Raw genomic sequence first — 16833 nt, 5'->3', positions numbered from 1 at the left:
TGCAAATTGGAATCATGGCGGAATCTGTTTTCTCCATAAAGCCAAATCCTTCGGTCCATTCAAGTGTGCAAATCGGCTTTTTTTCTTTTTGCCATTTTTTTCCAGATGTGGGCATTTACCCGTTTCAACAGCAATGGCCAACATAGTCAGTTGCAGCAATTGAACTACAACCGTCGACTACAGTCGCATTCAATTGAAATTGCCAACGGAAGCCCAAACAGGAAATGAGCAGCGAAAAAGCGCATAATAATTTTTAAGCACACACAGAAGCAGCACGACATTTAGGAAAATTACGTTGAAAATGTTGCCAAAAAAATATTGATTGCATCATTAAGGCATTTTCTAAGCTACTTTTGTTGCCATTTCAGAGAAAAACTGTTTTGAAACAGATCCTTTGAGATGGAAGTTTTAAGAGCATGACACCACTACAGAACAAGTAATTGGCAACATTTTGCAAACAAATTGCGATTTCAAAGCTTAACACTTGACTCACTACTCACAAGTTTTTAAGAACAGTCTGCACTACTGAAAACACACCAAAATGGGCAAGCACAAGCTGAAAAGGGTTTTAAAAAGTGCAAGAGCAAGATTTAATTACATACATTCATATTGAAATAAAATACTTTAATAATAGACAATTGGCATTTCAAATATCATGCAGCAACCTTGGTACAAATCTTGTGTCGCACAATAGTGACAGCGGCGTTAATTTCGGGCAGGGTGATCACTTGGAATCGCTTTCTTCTCGAGAGCCTGGAAGCCTCCAAGCTCACCAATTCAAGTACAAGTGGTCTGGGCAAACTGTGACGACCGAGCAGGAAGCCCAAAGCCCCCTTCCTGGCTGCTGTGACCTGCGCAAGGAGATGGAAAGGAAAACTACAAAATGTGCCTTGCCGTCATATCAATATGAAGAAGATTTTCCAATGTGACAAGTCTCACATTCAAAAGTGATAAAACTAAAAAGGCAGTCAACTAAATAAATATATAAATCTATGAAAGATTCCATATTAGACTTTGAAATAAGGCCAAAAGTGAAAAACAAATTAAGAGAGGGTCCACATTTCAACTGAAATCTTCAGGAATTTAATCATTTTGTTCTGCCAAATGCAGAAATCAAACTTATCACGTTTAAAGGACAAACGACGTCTCTGGACAAGTTGTGTCCATAATTTGTAAAATGTCTTCAAATGACTTCTACTGAGCGTATTTTACAAAGATCCCACCGCATATAGCTCTATTTTACGTTTGAGGACTCGCGCTGAATATTACGGAAGTATTGTTTTTGAGTTGGTGACGAGTCCGTATGTTACGTCACTGAAGGAACGCTCCTGACCGAAAAAAGGACACATTGTAGCAGTCCTTCCATCACGTCAATGCATTTTGCTGTACTTTGGTCTGAAAACATCGTGTAGGACCAAAAAGAGGCAGAAGAGGTCAACAAAGGTCTGTGTAAGGAATTAATCAGCCTGTGGAAACGGGCTGATTAATTCCTTACACAACTTTGTGGCCATGTCCTGCCTTTTTTGGGTGCGCCATTTCCCACCCCTGATGCCTCAAAATGACACGGAATAAATCATTCAATCGATTACAAAAATGTATGCTTTCTTCTTCAGAACTATTTGAATCATATTCATAACTGGATGAGTAACAAGAAACATATTCTCCGAATTAAGTTGTTTTGATTCTCGAGCAAGGCCGTGACACCATGAACATGGGCGTGGGACCTTGTGAAACTGGCCACTTCAGATTTAAAATTGAAGTACTTTTTAGGCACTTTAAGTCATTTTTATTGGTGTTTTGCATTTGACTAAAAGTTTCGGGTATTTTAGATGCTATAAAACGTTTTTCTGATGTCAGTTAGAAAACAAAAAAGTGACATCGGTTGTGCTTTAAATGTGAAGGTTTAACTTCTCAGACTGATACTGAAATGAGTTCTTGAGCTTTTTTTCCTGGCGTGGCAGGAATAGATTTCAATCAAAAACACAAGGACTTCATTTCAAACATGCAACAAAATTACTGCTCTTGTTGGAATTCTGACCTCTTGATGAGCTCCGAGAGCAGAACGAGCGCAACGCCTCTTCTTCTTTGTCATCTTTGCTTGGGTAGGAGCCTTCATTGTTATTGTTGCTCTGGATTGTCTGTTAATCGTCTGGATCGTCTCTATGCGCTTCACCAAGCAAGTTTTCCCTTCCTGAAGCACAGCAAGGACGTAGTTAAAAGTCAGCAAATGCATTGGATGAAAAATTCGCAAGGGTGCAAAGCGGTGTTTTTAAATGAGATCCAATTAAAAACAGCTTGTCCTAATAAGGCCTAATTACTCTCAAACAGCCATCTTTGACAACCTTGGTATGTTGGAAACACAGACCCAAACACTTTTTTCCCGTTTTTTTAATTAAAAAAAGTTTGATTTTGTGGTTTTAAGCACAATTTTTATACCATCTAATTTTGATACCAAAATTGTTTGCTGTAAATTCTTCTACATCTACATTCGACATACTAAATTTAAATTTCAAGTGTTCATTCATGTAAATATTTGGTCTAAAAGAGATTTTCGTGTCATCTCCGTTTAAAAGTATTTTTTTTTTGTTAATTGTGCACCATAAAAAAATCTGTATGACAATTAAAAAACGGTTTGAAATATGGATGTCAAATAGTATTTATCAAAATGTACCTTTTGTAAAGCATCTTGGATTCTAGAGCTTTTCATTAGTGTTGTTAAAAGCAGACAGTATATTACCTAAAAAAAGACCCTAAAAGGGTTGATTCACCCCAAAAACCAGAAATAAAAACAAAAAACAAAAAAACCCAACTTGACTCCATTAAAAAAAAGTGACAATGTCTACTTTTGAATTTGATGCATGCAGTTTAGATGCACATTGTTGTCAGTTTTACTCCCCACAACAGAAACGTCCATTCATTCATTTTAAAAGTACTGTTATGTTATAAATGTACCTTAAAACTACATAAATATAATATTGTATGTAGTATAGTACACTATATAGTCCAAGTTACATTTTACCTCGATTTATTTGAGAACATGTGTACAGCCTTGAATGAACTCAACATAAATCTCTTCGAAATGACTTTTTTTTTTTGTACCAGATTCCTGCTCAGCAGCAAATCCCATCATAAACTGCCACAATGATAACAAACATACCAGCGGTATAGTATCCCACCACACACACCATCTGTGGAATTATAGGAAGGGCTTTACCAGATAAAGATGGCATTAGGTTGGGTCGCCAGAGTCCTGTGGATTATTGTAATCCACATTTTGTATGAGTGCCAGTTGTCTTGTTCCTTGCTTGCTCAGTTGTGTCCTGCATGTGTGGAGGCTGCAAAATGGCTCTAAACGCGCATCTTTTCCTGCCCACTCTGCTTTTGATGGGAACTCACGGTAGGATATATAATTCGCTTTCTTGACTTGTGATGCCAGATCTGATTCCGTACTGTGTAGTCACATCTATGCCATCTGGTTGTGAATTTATTCTCAGAATTAAACATTTAAAATTAACAGCTTCCCTTTCATATTTTGACAGCAGACAGTATTTATGCTTATTTTCAGTGGCTACACATGCTGACAGATTGTTGTACATATTGTGTTTGTTTGAAATGGGGATAAATATGGGCTAACAGTCTTTCATTGTCATTTGTGGCTGCTTGTACATTTGTTTTTTGTCGCTCTCCATCTGGTTGAACAGTCATCCCCAGCAGCTATGCTCAAGAGGTATGCGGTAACTGCACCAACACTACAGCATTGTACATAAAACTGTTGTTTATTACATAAAAGTTGTGATTCACAGACAATGGAAATGATAAATCAATTATACTGGACTATGATGAGTCCACCACGATAGACTAAGATCAATGTTTATTGCAGAGTTTGTAGTCTTTAGTGGCATCCTCTGAAGCAGAACGTTGTTTCGAATATTTTGGTAATCTTTTTGAAATCTACTTGAGAATTTATTCAACAACTTTCCTATCAAGCTTCAGGTCCATGTACGCTTTTCCTCCTCACTCATAATAAAATTCAGAATGGGAGTCCAATGATTGTCGTACTCGTAATGTGATTTCCCTCCATCACGATAAGACATTTCTACACTGTGCTCGGACACATTTGGCATGTTAGTAGGACAACTACAGTACATGTTTCTATGTGGAAAGCATATGTACAAGATGTGACAATTTTACTAGCTTCAGTTTTGTGGTCCTGAATTCAATTTCAGGTCCTTAATTCAAATTACAGTAAAGTCTCGTTATATCGATATCGGATATATCGATAGTCCCGGTTATATCGATACTATTTCTATGCACGCACGGAGAAAATTACATGCAAACAGGGTCGGATATATCAATAGTCCCGGTTATATCGATATTTTTTCGGACTCCCTTGAATATCGATATAATGAGACTTTACTGTATTGATGATCTGCAGCATCATCTGGAGGTAAGGTTACATTTCTGTGTCTGATGATGACACCAGTGATTGGGCTGCACTTTTGAACTATATCTGTGCATGAGCAGAGCTGCTGTGTCTTTCCCGTGACATTGTCCTGCTCCTGTATGACATTTCCACACACAAGTAGGACAAATTAGATGTTACCATTGAGGCAAAACTACTCGTGGGCATATTGGTGTTTGCGATGTACAAGTGATATTTTGTACTAGTGACTTTGTAAAATTCTACGAGTTCGCATCCTTTGATACACTCGTAACATGCAGTTGTCATACTCGTCTGCCCAAGGTCTCTTACTAGTGTCAGAAATGCTGTACACTATGGGGGTGGGGGGGTGGGGGGCGGCAAACAAATACAATAGTCTGTTCTAAAATGAGTTCTCTTACTGTGTTGATATCTGGCGGTTTTGTCTTAAAATATACGTAGAGTTGTATATGTCTGTAGAGTTGTATATTAATACTGGCTTTTGTTTTTTAAGGCGACCATGTCCGAAGCATGGACCAGCAGGTCATGCAGATGCAATTGTGAAGAAGGTGTGTCACCAACTGAGTTCTCCTTCTTTGGCTCCTCTTCAGTGAGGGGAGTGGACTGCATGCCAGGTGAGAGCCAATGTCATTACCACTTAAACATTTTTTTCCAGTAGGCATAAAAAAGCCCTTCTGAAAAAAAGATTGGCATTTACTTTCAAATAGAATAATACAATCTAGTATCACTCACTGAGGGGAGACTGTGTGCAAGGGTAGGAAAATGTTTGAAGATGTCTATTTATACCCGCATGCATGCATGAATGCATCACACTGCAGGGTGAATGTGTTCCTATAGAGAGGAAAGGTGGACCCATCAGCAAGGAACATCGACACCCCAAAGTCGTTAAATATGCAGTCCAAGCAAGAAGAAAAAGGCAATATGTTTTTGTGATATTTCTGTAATTACGGTTTCAGTCGGAAGTATGATCTAATTGACAGTCATGATTTCATTGCCCGTTGAAGCAATAGAAGTTGCTTTCAGAGGAGAGAGACAGAGAGAGAGAGAGAGAGAGAGAGAGAGAGAGAGAGAGAGAGAGAGAGAGAGAGAGAAAGAGAGAGAAAGAGAGAGAGAGAAATAGAGAGATAGAGAGAGCAACACAGAGCGAGACAGAGAGAGACAGTGAGAGACACAGACAGACAGATTGTGACATCTCTCTCTCTCTCTCTCTCTCTCTCTCTCTCTCTGTCTGTCTGTCTGTCTGCCTCTCTGTCTCTCTCTCTGTGTTTGTCTGTCTGTCTGTGAGATTTATGATGGTTAAAATATTTTTACCCAAAATTTTTAAGGAAGTGAATTTGTAACACAATTGGTTAAGAAATGTAGTATTAAAATGAAATTATAAATGGATTTCAGATAAAATTTAAAGACCTCAAACATTTTTTTTACCATAAAATATTTTGAAATGTCAAGCTCTCAAACCTTTTAGTGAGATAGCCAAAAATGCACGTAATAGGTCTTGTGTGATGATGAAAAAAGTATGAAGGCAAACCTTTTCATTATGTTGCTACATTGCATCCAAGTCTGAGGCTTTACTGTTCTAAACATTTACTTCCAGCAGATTTCCTTGCACAGAGCTTCTGCTCTGTGCCATGTAATGCTGGGATTAGACTGGATGTTTTCCAGTGCCTGATCACAATTGCAGCATGTTGCAACACACTTCTTTTTCAAGAGACTACAACCATCTTGGTGAAAGTCTCTTTCTTGCCTCATCTTTTTTTTCCCCGTAAACTGAGGATTGTAGTCGTTATTTTAGTCATGGACATAAGGGCGCAGACAGACTCGCGGCTTCATAGGGTTTCAACATGGCCATCTGTCCAACGCCTCCACTAATGGCCCTGACTGATCGCTCGCAGTGGAGAATTAAAAATGGTTGCTTTTAGGATCTCCAGTGTTGGCTGTTAACCCTCAGGCACATTATCGGACATTTGTGTCAGCCCACATCCATATATGAACCATTTTGCAAGGGAGAACGTCATGAGGATGGGGATTTTTAAAAAATATATCAATATAATAAAGTTTGTATCACTGCACCTTTTGACTCCTTCTTGGCGACTCTGGCTACACTGGCTTACTGAAAACAACAAACCGGATTTTTCTTATACGCCCGGGTTGAATCACAAAATTTGGACTACATGGATTTTTTTCCCCCTGTTTTATACACTAAAAATGTTGAGTTGAGATTCTATTGAAATACACTTAAAAAAGTCATACATTTATTGAACAAGATAGCAATTTAAATTTGCATTTCTGGGTTTGTTGATTTCCAGTGGAGCATGACAGAATGACACAATTTAGAATTTAATACGAGCTACCCTCTGGTGACCATGGAGCAGAATTGCATTTTACTTATTATTAAATAACGACGTGGAGACTCCCTTTAATTGCTGTCATAAGACTGTCCTCATCGATGGAAAACAAACCTATATAAAAATGACATATTTTGGGTTGTTTTCCAAACTGGGCAGTATACAAAAATAAACAAATGGACATATAAATAAACAAACATCTCATCTCATTTTCCGTACCGCTTATTCCTCATTAGGGTCGCGGAGGTTGCTGGAGCCTATCTCAGCTGTCTTCGGGCACGAGGCGGGTGACACCCTGAATTGGTTGCCAGCCAATCGCAGGGCACACAAAGACATACAACAGTCACTCTCCCACTCACACCTAGGGACAATTTGGAGTGGTCAATCTGCCTGCCATGCATGTTTTTGGAGTGTGGGAGGAAACCGGAGGACCCGGAGAAAACACACGGGTCCGGGGAGAACATGCAAACTCCACACAGGGAGGCCGGACCGGGACGCGAACCGGCGACCTCTGCACTGTGAAGCCGGTGTGCTAACCACTCGACTACCGGGCCACCCCTAAACAAACATAAATAAATAAATAAATAAATAAATAAAATAAATAAAATAAATACATAAATAACACACCTTATTGTATTCAAATGGTTCAGAAAAAAATAATAAGGATGGGATATTTTCATCCTGGTGTTAGTTAAGCATGTTATGGTAAAATTGATGGTAACTTCCCAATTTAAAAAAAAGTTTCACTCTTTTTGTTGGTCTGAAGGTTTCCACTGATCATCATTATCATCATAAAGCTTCCATTCCATCTCCAAACAAGTCCTCAGAGGCCAAAATCTCATGCGTTAATTATGCTAGCGTTTCCCAAGTACCGTATTTCCTTCTTCTTGTAGAGTGTCCATACCATAAACCTTTTGGCTTTGAGGCCGGATCAGTAAGTCCGGACCAGATCACCTGCTCTAATCAGGACCAGTATAGCGGGTGGTTCTCCTCTTGGCTCCCAAACAAGGCTCGACTCAACAGTCAAGGATTTGGGTAGGCAACCTGCAAACCTGTGATGGAATGAAGAAAGGAGTAAAAATGAAAAAAGCTCCAGTTGTGTTTTCATGAATCACTGACCAGCCTCTTTGTGCTGCAGCTGTGCATGGCTCTCCAAGTTCCAAGACAGCACCCAGTGGCTTCAGATCGACCTGAGGGACGTTATGGTGGTCTCGGGAATCCTCACTCAAGGCCGTTGTGATGCTGACGAGTGGGTGACCAAATACAGTGTGCAGTACCGTACAGATGAAAAACTCAACTGGATCTTTTACAAGGACCAGACTGGGAATAACAGGGTCAGTTGGAAAAACATCATCATCAGCCTCTTTGTTAGGTGTCAAAAAAAAACAAACCATGGAGATACATAGGAATGGTCAGTTTTGGTGGACATATCTACTAACTAAACACAATGAGAAACTCATTGTATTTCTTTTGTTGCATCCAGTGTATATTCACACTTGTTTTAATTTTCTCAAAATTCAGCTATTAATGTCTTTACCACTGGCAACAAAAGTGAGTATATCTCAAAAGAAAAATGTCCAAATTGTTGTGCTGTGTAGGGACACTATATTTATAGTGTTTTATACTGTAAAAGAGGGCAGCTCGGTAGTCGAGTGGATAGCACGGCGGCTTCACAGTGCAGAGGTCGTGAGTTCATGTCACGCTTCGCACTTCCTGTGTGGAGTTTGCATGCTCTCCCCAGGCCTGTGTGGATTTTTTCCGGGTACCCCGGTTTCCTCCCACATTCCAAAACATGTATGGCGAGCAAATTGAACACTGCAATTTTTCCTTAGGTGTGACTGTGAGTGTGAATGGTGATTTGTTTCTGTGTGCCCTGTAATTGGCTGGCCACCTGTTCAGGGTGTTCTCCACCTAATACCCAAAGATTTCTGGGATAGGCTCTGGCAGCCCCCACGACCTTCGTGATGAAAAGCGGATTGGAAAATCAATGAATGATTATATTTAAAAGGGCGGCTCAGTGGTCAACTGGTTAGTAGATGCTGTGTTCGATTCCGGTTACGGTCGGCTTTCCTGTGTGGAGTTTGCATGTTCTCCCCATGCCTCAGTGGGTTTTTTTCCGGCTACTCTGGTTTTCTCCCGAATTCCAAAAACATGCGCAGCAGTTCAACGGAACACTCTAACTTGTCCCTACGGGTGTGCGTAGATAGACTCCAGCATGCCAGTGACCTTCTTAAGAAAAAGCGAATTACATAATGGATTGAAAACAGCCAACCGTTTAGAAGAATTCCTTAAATAAAACGTTTTGTATTAAATGACACGATTACAAGTGATAGCTGTCAGACGCAACTTTCTTTTACGCTTCTCTCAATAATTCCCCAGGTGTTTTACGGGAATTCTGACCGCTCCTCGTCAGTACAGAACCTCCTGCGGCCGCCCATTGTGGCGCGCTATATCCGCATCCTGCCCTTGGGCTGGCACACACGTATCGCTCTGCGTCTGGAGCTGCTGCTCTGCATGAGCAAATGTGCCTGACCTTCGACTTCTGCTCTGCTCGAGGCCTTCACCTCCAACCTCATCCATCCAAACACTCTAAATGTATGTGTGAACCTTGATTATTTCTGAATCTTTCCATTACAGTTGGAGAACATTCCAGGATTGGGGAATCATTTTGAGCACTGGTATTGTGAAACAATACACTGGTAGGAACAGGGAATAAACCTCTAACAGATTTAATTCATCCAGTTTAACTCTCAAAAGTAATCTTCTGGTGTCACACTCAGATCTGGCAAGCCTCACGTTCTGTGGCCTGCTAAAGCAAATCATCTGTGTCAACTTGCACGATCCTTGCCAAAATCTGTTTGAAATGTCAAATTGTCATATGTAAAAAATACAATTGAGATTTTGCAATACTTTTGTTACTCTCTTTACAGTCAATTGAACAATAATTGAAAATTAATGTTAAGCAGATTCCTTACTTACAGACAGTGTATTGTAGGTGTTCAAATACCTGACACCTGAATAATTGAAAATGCTATTGTGGTTTACTAATTCCAAAATAAGTAATCAACCAAGTTGTCGTGTACTAGTAATAATGCAACAAGTCAATTAAAAAATGATGTTTAATATTGGCCTTCAGAGGAAAGATGTAACTTTGAAGTGGCCGGTGACTAGAATCTGTCTGGCACCCCTAATTAAATATTTAATTTGTCGTATTTTTTTGTACGACACAACCCCGTTGCAGTTACTACCAAGGCTCCAAATAAGTGGTTGAGCATTGCACTTTGGGAATCAAAATTAGGGTTTTGTGCCCCCATAAAACAAAGTGAATCGCAAAAGTGTTGTGATCTCTGCTGAATCGTGGGCCTTCTTTTTTTTCTTCCTCTTAATTGCTAAAAAGGTTTTAGGACCACGGGTGCGACTTGAGAGAACAAACACTTCAGAGCAGAATAACCATTATTCCAAATGCCTCTGTGATTAAATAAAATGTTTTGATGATTACAAAGAAGAAAGAATCTGACCCAAAACATTGTTTTAAGAGACAATTTATCTATATATTTTGGATTTGTACGTTATTTGTTGCACTTCTTAAATTATATCATCTCATTCTAAAATGTCCTTCAATTCTGTAATGAGCATACACAAATATTTTTTCCAAAGGTTTATCTTGACATTTTTGCATGCAAATGAACTCTGCATTGTATTTGTTTCGGGCAGTCTAAGACGGGCTGCATTCATTTTCCTTGATCGTAAATTGTTACATTCACACTGAACTAGCATCGGATCAAAGGAGTAATTATTCGAGGCACGTTGCTATGGTGGAAATATGCACAGATGTGAAAACAAACAATCAGAACACACCTCTCGTGTGTGTGACAACTCACCGAAACGCTCACTGCCTTCCTTTGACACTAGATGGTCAGCAGGGAATTTTACAGCCCTCACTAAGCATCTCCTTACAAGCCTCCAAGGAAAAGACAGGTGATAACTTGACTATAATCATCTGTAATGGAAAGAAACACCCCACGGTGTTGTTGCCCTATTTCCCATGACAATTCCTTAATTTTGTTTCGATAAATGTTCCTAATGCTGAATCTATGTTTCACAATCTCATTTCCTATCTAAACCTATGCTGTCTTTCTTTTTGGATTTGTTTTTAATTTAATTTACACTGGATATTTTTTTTTTCTAATGTCGAATTTTCAACATTGATTAAATTTCTGATACTCAAAATAATGAAAAAACCCGACTCACAAGAAAATGTCAATTATAAAACAAATAAATAAATACATTGGGTGATACATAATAGCTTGTGGTTGTTTCGACATTTGTTTCACATCTGTGAAAAAAATCAGGTAGTCGAAATAACTTGTCATTTGGTGCTATCTATTTTGAATTGATTCAATTAATTGCTGAGATGAGGAAATATTTGGTGATTATTTTTCCCTCTTCTGTTGAATTCTGTTATGTTATAAATGTGATGGTTAAATAAAAAAAAAAGAAATCAGAAGCGAAACATTGATGGTTATTGTAGCACCCTCCCAAATGTCTTCCTGGTTGTTGAATTTGAATGCAAAAAATTTATTGGTTAAACCAATACATTTTTCAGAATAATTCGTCCTGTGCAATTGCTCCATCGTGGATTATGGGATTGATATTAAAGATATCTTCAAAGAATCCCTCAATATGTCATTTAGTCGTTATTCAGTATTTTTACAGTGAACTCTGTATTGGCATGAAGCTCCGCTACCCAGACCATAAATATTTCTAATCCCTGAAAAGGTTGAGTGTACTGTATTTTCTTACATATTTAAAATAAATGCAACATAGTACGTTTTCTTCCCTGAATGAAGCTCCTCAACTCACTTCACCCAAAACTTCAGAAAAATAGACCAAGAATTTTCCTGCTTGTGCATTATAAACTGCAGTATAACAGCATGCAGACAAAAACGAAGGTCTTCTTGTACACATTTTAGAAGATTAATAAGGCGCTGTAATGTTGTCATTTTTCATAAAGGAGGAAAAATATACAGTGTGCCCATTAGAGTATTGTTATGTTATATTTAATATAGATGTTTCTAAATTTGACTATTGGTGCTAAACATGAAGTACACAAATGGTGTTTGTCATTATGTCTTAAGGAAACACTGCTTGGTTCTTTTAAATAGTCATTGTGTCATCTCTTTGTTCTATGTTTCATTTGACATTAAACTTCAATTGGGAGCGTCAAACAGCTGAAATTTATATTCAATGACGTGTTCACTATTTGCTAAGCCGCCGCTTTCTGCTAGATGAGTTGAAGTCAGGTCACTGCCACCATAGCAATTCTAGTTACTTATTTGTTACCCCTTGAAATGTAAGTCATATTTCAAGCAACATTGTATTTTCGTTTTACTATGGACTCCTCAATCACCAAAATCAATAAATGTGGACACATTTGAAAAAAATGTAGCTTTTAATCATGATATCTTTTTCGTGTTGACTAGATGCACTCTGTTATTTCTATTTACACCTTGTAAGAAGACGTCATCTGTCAAACACTACTGAAAACAATGAACTGCTGCTCTTGGAAACACATTCGTAGTCGAGAGCAGAAAAAAAATGAAGGTAGGTGAAGTGACTGGGGTTGCTCTTGGGGGTTGAAGCCGCTGATTTCATGTCTATGAGCGAATGTAAGGCTTCGGGTCACAGGCAAGGCAAACTATGTCAAGATGTAAATAAATCCAATACAATCATTGATTTCCATAACCACAAGATGAGGAAGGTCAAGGAAAATTCTTAGATATTCAATGCACACCTGAAAAACGGTCTGACTGATATGCCGCTCCAATTACACTTTATTTAAGTGACATTGGTTAATCAGTTCTGTCAGTTAATCAATTAATTGTATTGCTTTAAATCAGCCCAGTAGCTTGATATAGTCGTTTATCTAGCCTTTTGCTTTTTTCCCCAATTTGATTTTTAAGACAAATCAGTCTATCTACCATGGAGAAATTTAAGCCTTCATATGTCAGGTGTTTAGAATACCAAAAAAACTGAAGCCAATAGAAATAATTTCCAAAACAAAACATGATTAAATGTCCTATAGCCGACACAACTAAATAGTCAATAAAATCCTGGGAGGGGCAGGGGGTTGTTAACAAAAAAAGCAATAATTTACATCAGGAAAACCTGACATTTAAACAGCAGCGTGTCCTGGTTTTATCTATCTATCTATCTATCTATCTATCTATCTATCTATCTATCTATCTATCTATCTATCTATCTATCTATCTATCTATCTATCTATCTATCTATCTATCTATCTATCTATCTATCTATCCATCCATCCATCCATCCATCCATCGATAATATTTAGATATCTTGCTAGTTAACTATCTAAATATTCATTCCAAATATAAATTACCCCGGATTATGACAATTGAAAACAATTCTTGAGCCATAAACAAGTATCAGTCAATTGAAAATAAACACTCATTTTAAAAGAATGAGCCTGTGGCGATATAGTAGGCAGACATCATAAAGACAGAACTGTCATCAACATGCAGTTGCTTGTCTTAGCGACTAGCTGTTCACTGGAAATTTGAGCAAGAGTGGGATGCAATAATTGTTGTTTGAAGCCTTTCTACCAAGTTTTATTTCACACATTACAGTAATATTTTTTAGAAGATCTTAAGAGTGACAAATGACTTGTGTTAAGACTGCGTTTTATCGTCATTCCAAGATGCTTAACTTTCACAATAACAATTTCTTGACTACCCCCACCCAAAAAAATAAATCAATCAAAAGTAGCAGCAAGGAAGAGGAGAACTGTTGACAAACAGCCTCAAAATGCTTTTAACTGCTGGACACGTATATTCTTGAACGACACCTCTAATACGATATGTTTTTGCCCACATGGAGGGTAATCGTGTCTATGAAAGGAACGGAAAAGTGAGAAAAAAAATGAAAATCTGTTCATATCATAGTAACCTGAACAAAAAATGACGTTCACTATTACATAATCTTTGTGACGTTTTGAATTGTCAACAAATACATATCGTTTCATCTCTGTGTCAAAGTAAAGCTCTTATAATTACACATTTAACACTGTATATCCTTTAAACAATCCCACATATCTTATTAGAGATGGAACTATAGCTTATATCTTCAAATGTAAATCAAATAACAATAAATTATGTTTATATAAATCTCTTTCTCTCTCGATTTTTTTTAATATCTGAAAAAAATTTGCTTTATTGACCATCAGGAAGAGCAAATGTGCTGTAGTAGAGGGATGTGACGGGTGAGAAGGTGGGAGCAGAAGACGTTTTCTACTCCGCCAGGCAGAAGAGCAATACCGAAAGGACGAGACCGATGGAAAACACTTTCGGCATTTAGTCCAATCTCTTCATATCCAGTGTATGGTTTATCATACTGATCGATTAAACTCCTATGCTTCTGAAGTAGCACATCTTGTCCCCATTAGGAGACGTGTGTCATACACTAGAAGCCTCCTGGACACGGTTGTCTTCCACGACTGTCTGATATTTTCGCATACCAGACAACCACGTTATTAGTAAGGCAAAACTACTAATGGGTACTTTGGTGCAACTAATAGGGTGTAGGTGGTTACTCTTATGTGACACATGCCTACTAGTTATAAGTGCTACTAGTACAGCACAATTTAGTCGTATGATTTCTTTGCATACCAGTTTGCCAAGTATAAGTTGTGGAAAAAGACATCCCTTGTATGAATGTGCTGAATTATCTTATTCGTGAGGACAATGAGAGCACTACTATAATATCAACCCTAAGCTAGACCCTAGACCTGTACGCTAAACTGGACATCAATAATTTGGAATAAATGACCAAAGAGCTTTCCATGGGTGGGACCCCTTGCAAGTGTTTGTTTGTGGCATTTCCACACCCGGTCTTGGCTCCATATCATCACGCCGAATGCGTGCAAAACTCTTTCACGGAAACTGTAACTAAAGTCAGACAAGATCCTCTTCAATCCGGCTGGTGTGGCCACAATGAACCGTAGCAGAAGTGGTACGGTTTGAGGTGGACGTTTAGAGCGCCGTCTCCTTCAGGTCATTGAGGTTTGGCATTCTGGTGCGAGAGGCACGGGTAAAGGTGGGCCCGTTCTGTCCCGGTTTGATGCCCAGCTGTTCGGCCGTGAACTGCACGCCCTCGGCCCGCTGCAGTGCCGAAACATGCCAGGCGGACTCCAGCTGGCCCGGCAGTGGGTAGCTGGCCTTGCGGCTCTTGGCCTGGGACGAGCCACCTGCTCCGGAGTGGCCCCGGCTTTCGGTGTACCCCCGGCTTTCGGTGTAGGCCACTTTGGAGGAGGTCTGAGCAGGGTTGGGAAGAGGGGGCTGGAAGCGCAAGTCTGCGGAAGGAGGAGGAGGAGGAGGAGGAGGCTGGCCTTGGTTTGGAGAAGGGGAGATGTGAAGGAGTCTGCGAAGGGACTTCAATGGTTGGCTCTGCAAGGGAAAGAAACATGAAGGAAAGTCATTTGAAAAATCAACACTCAAGTCAAGTAAGGACAACTGATGAAATCTACTTAAGTACTCCATTTTTCGTACTGGCTCCAACTCACTTGGCAGCCCGAACTCAGATGGAAACCTAACTTAATTAATTAGGTTTCTGTCAAGAAACTAATAAATAGTTATGCTTCTTTCAAGGGATACCAAAAGCAAGAACATATTTGAACCTTTTTTCCCCAGTACTGACTATAACACTGGATGAAAACCCAAGTACTATAACCCCAAGAATAATTAATTACATAAAACAAAAAGTCAGGGATATTTGGCTTTCAGGTGAAATATATGGAAAACAATTTCACACTAACAGGGTCATCATACGTATCATGACAATCAGATATTTAAGTAGAAACACGCATTGGTGATTTCCTCATCTCACAATTCATTGAATCAAACATGAACAATGGCGGGTATGCCACAACAAACAAATTCACCATCTCAATAACTCGTCAGTGTCAATTACAGCTTGAGAATGACATCAGGTGCTGTTTACGAGTCGACCTGTTACTTCCCATCATGAAGTGCACAGCTGATAGAAACCTAACTACTACTACTATCATCGGTTCAAACAGTTATATACTGTATTTCCCAAATTTAGAGGGTAAAAGTAAACATTTGTCAGAAAAATACATATCGTAGTAAAATATCGTGAGAATAGCAAAATAGAGTACTTAAAGGACAAGTTGTGTCCATAATTTGTAAAATGTCTTCAAATGACTTCTACTAAGCGTATTTTACAAAGATTCCAACGCATATAGCTATATTTTACGTTTTAAGACTTGTGCTGAATATTCCGGAAGTCTTGTTTTTGAGTTGGTGACGAGTCCGTACGTGACGTCACTGAAGGAACGCCCCTGTTGTAGCAGTCCTTCCATCACGTCAATGCTTGTTTGGTCTGAGAACCTCGTGTTGCACCAGAAAGACCCAGAAGAGGTCGTCCAAGCTCCATGTAAGTTATTTATCAGCCTGTGATTCATTCCTCACAGGAGCTCGGTGGCCATTTTCTTTTTGGGTGAGACATTTCCCCCCAATGTTGCCTCAAAATTGCACGGAAAAAATTCTTTAATCGATTGCAAACATGTATGCTTTCCTCTTGAGAACTATTTGAATCATATTCATAACTGGATGTGTAACAAGAAAGCATATTCTCCGAATCTGAAGCCATTGTTTTGATTCTCCAGCAATGCAAGACGTCTTGGCATGACGTCAATTCGCAGCTCAATTTTTTGCATAAAATACAAATATCATACTGCGTGTTTTGGGCATTTTAGATGCTATAAAACGTTTTTCTGATGTCAGTTAGAAAACAAAAAAGTGACGTCGGTTGTCCTTTAAGCACAGTGCTTCTGGGTTTCTGACAGTTCCACAACTAACTGTACCCTCGGTTGTCCGAGGGTACAGTTAGTTGAAAAATGTACCAGTACTTCTTTATTACTGAAAAAATAATAATCATTGTGATACTTCTGTCTATCTTGATTGTCTGATACTAGAGTGCTTCTAAATTTGATTCTACCAGTTCATT

General features: G+C 38.9%; 2 protein-coding genes and 1 long non-coding RNA gene across 5 annotated transcripts in view; 1 reads left to right on the top strand and 2 right to left on the bottom strand.

The window, feature by feature from the left end:
- Window positions 1-704: 704 nt before the first annotated feature.
- Window positions 705-3316, bottom strand: LOC148900520 (uncharacterized). Its single transcript, XR_016114464.1, has 3 exons — window positions 3215-3316; window positions 2039-2191; window positions 705-851 (listed from the first exon to the last, which is right to left on the bottom strand). It is a non-coding gene; the product is annotated as an uncharacterized LOC148900520 (long non-coding RNA).
- On the top strand, window positions 3223-12107 carry rs1a (retinoschisin 1a). Of its 2 annotated transcripts, XM_088992299.1 has the most exons (6): window positions 3223-3397; window positions 3702-3727; window positions 4935-5055; window positions 7680-7821; window positions 7925-8120; window positions 9166-12107. In XM_088992299.1, exons 1-6 carry the CDS (start codon window positions 3325-3327, stop codon window positions 9316-9318), a joined length of 711 nt encoding a protein of 236 aa, XP_088848425.1. In that variant the 5' UTR covers window positions 3223-3324; the 3' UTR covers window positions 9319-12107. The 2 variants fall into 2 exon arrangements, with proteins under 2 accessions (XP_088848425.1, XP_088848426.1); XM_088992300.1 differs by lacking the exon at window positions 3702-3727 and having other exon boundaries at window positions 3293-3397; window positions 9166-12106.
- A 131-nt stretch (window positions 12108-12238) lies between these two features.
- The window catches only part of cdkl5 (cyclin dependent kinase like 5), a 43522-nt gene continuing 38927 nt past the window's right edge, over window positions 12239-16833 (bottom strand). The window contains exon 21 of one of the 2 annotated variants that reach the window (XM_088992297.1): window positions 12239-15251. In XM_088992297.1, the coding sequence (XP_088848423.1) occupies window positions 14838-15251 (414 nt within the window). In that variant the 3' untranslated portion in view covers window positions 12239-14837. The remainder of the gene's footprint in view (window positions 15252-16833) is intronic. The other variant, XM_088992298.1, reaches the window with a different exon arrangement.

The sequence above is a fragment of the Hippocampus bargibanti genome, linkage group LG03 (assembly GCF_051943395.1).
Source record: "Hippocampus bargibanti isolate YZ-2025 linkage group LG03, ASM5194339v1, whole genome shotgun sequence".
Lineage (NCBI taxonomy): Eukaryota > Metazoa > Chordata > Actinopteri > Syngnathiformes > Syngnathidae > Hippocampus > Hippocampus bargibanti.
The sequence above is the reverse complement of the archived record's forward strand: the minus strand, read 5'-3'. Positions and strand labels throughout refer to the sequence as shown.

What these genes read in the sequence shown, in the direction of transcription:
- rs1a (XM_088992299.1), top strand. Translation starts at nt 3,325, where the DNA reads ATGTGTGGAGGCTGCAAAATGGCTCTAAACGCGCATCTTTTCCTGCCC. An exon ending in CCAGCAGCTATGCTCAAGAG is followed by an intron (nt 3,728 to 4,934) that starts GTATGCGGTAAC and finishes TTGTTTTTTAAG; the next exon opens with GCGACCATGTCCGAAGCATG. An exon ending in CTCAACAGTCAAGGATTTGG is followed by an intron (nt 7,822 to 7,924) that starts GTAGGCAACCTG and finishes TTTGTGCTGCAG; the next exon opens with CTGTGCATGGCTCTCCAAGT.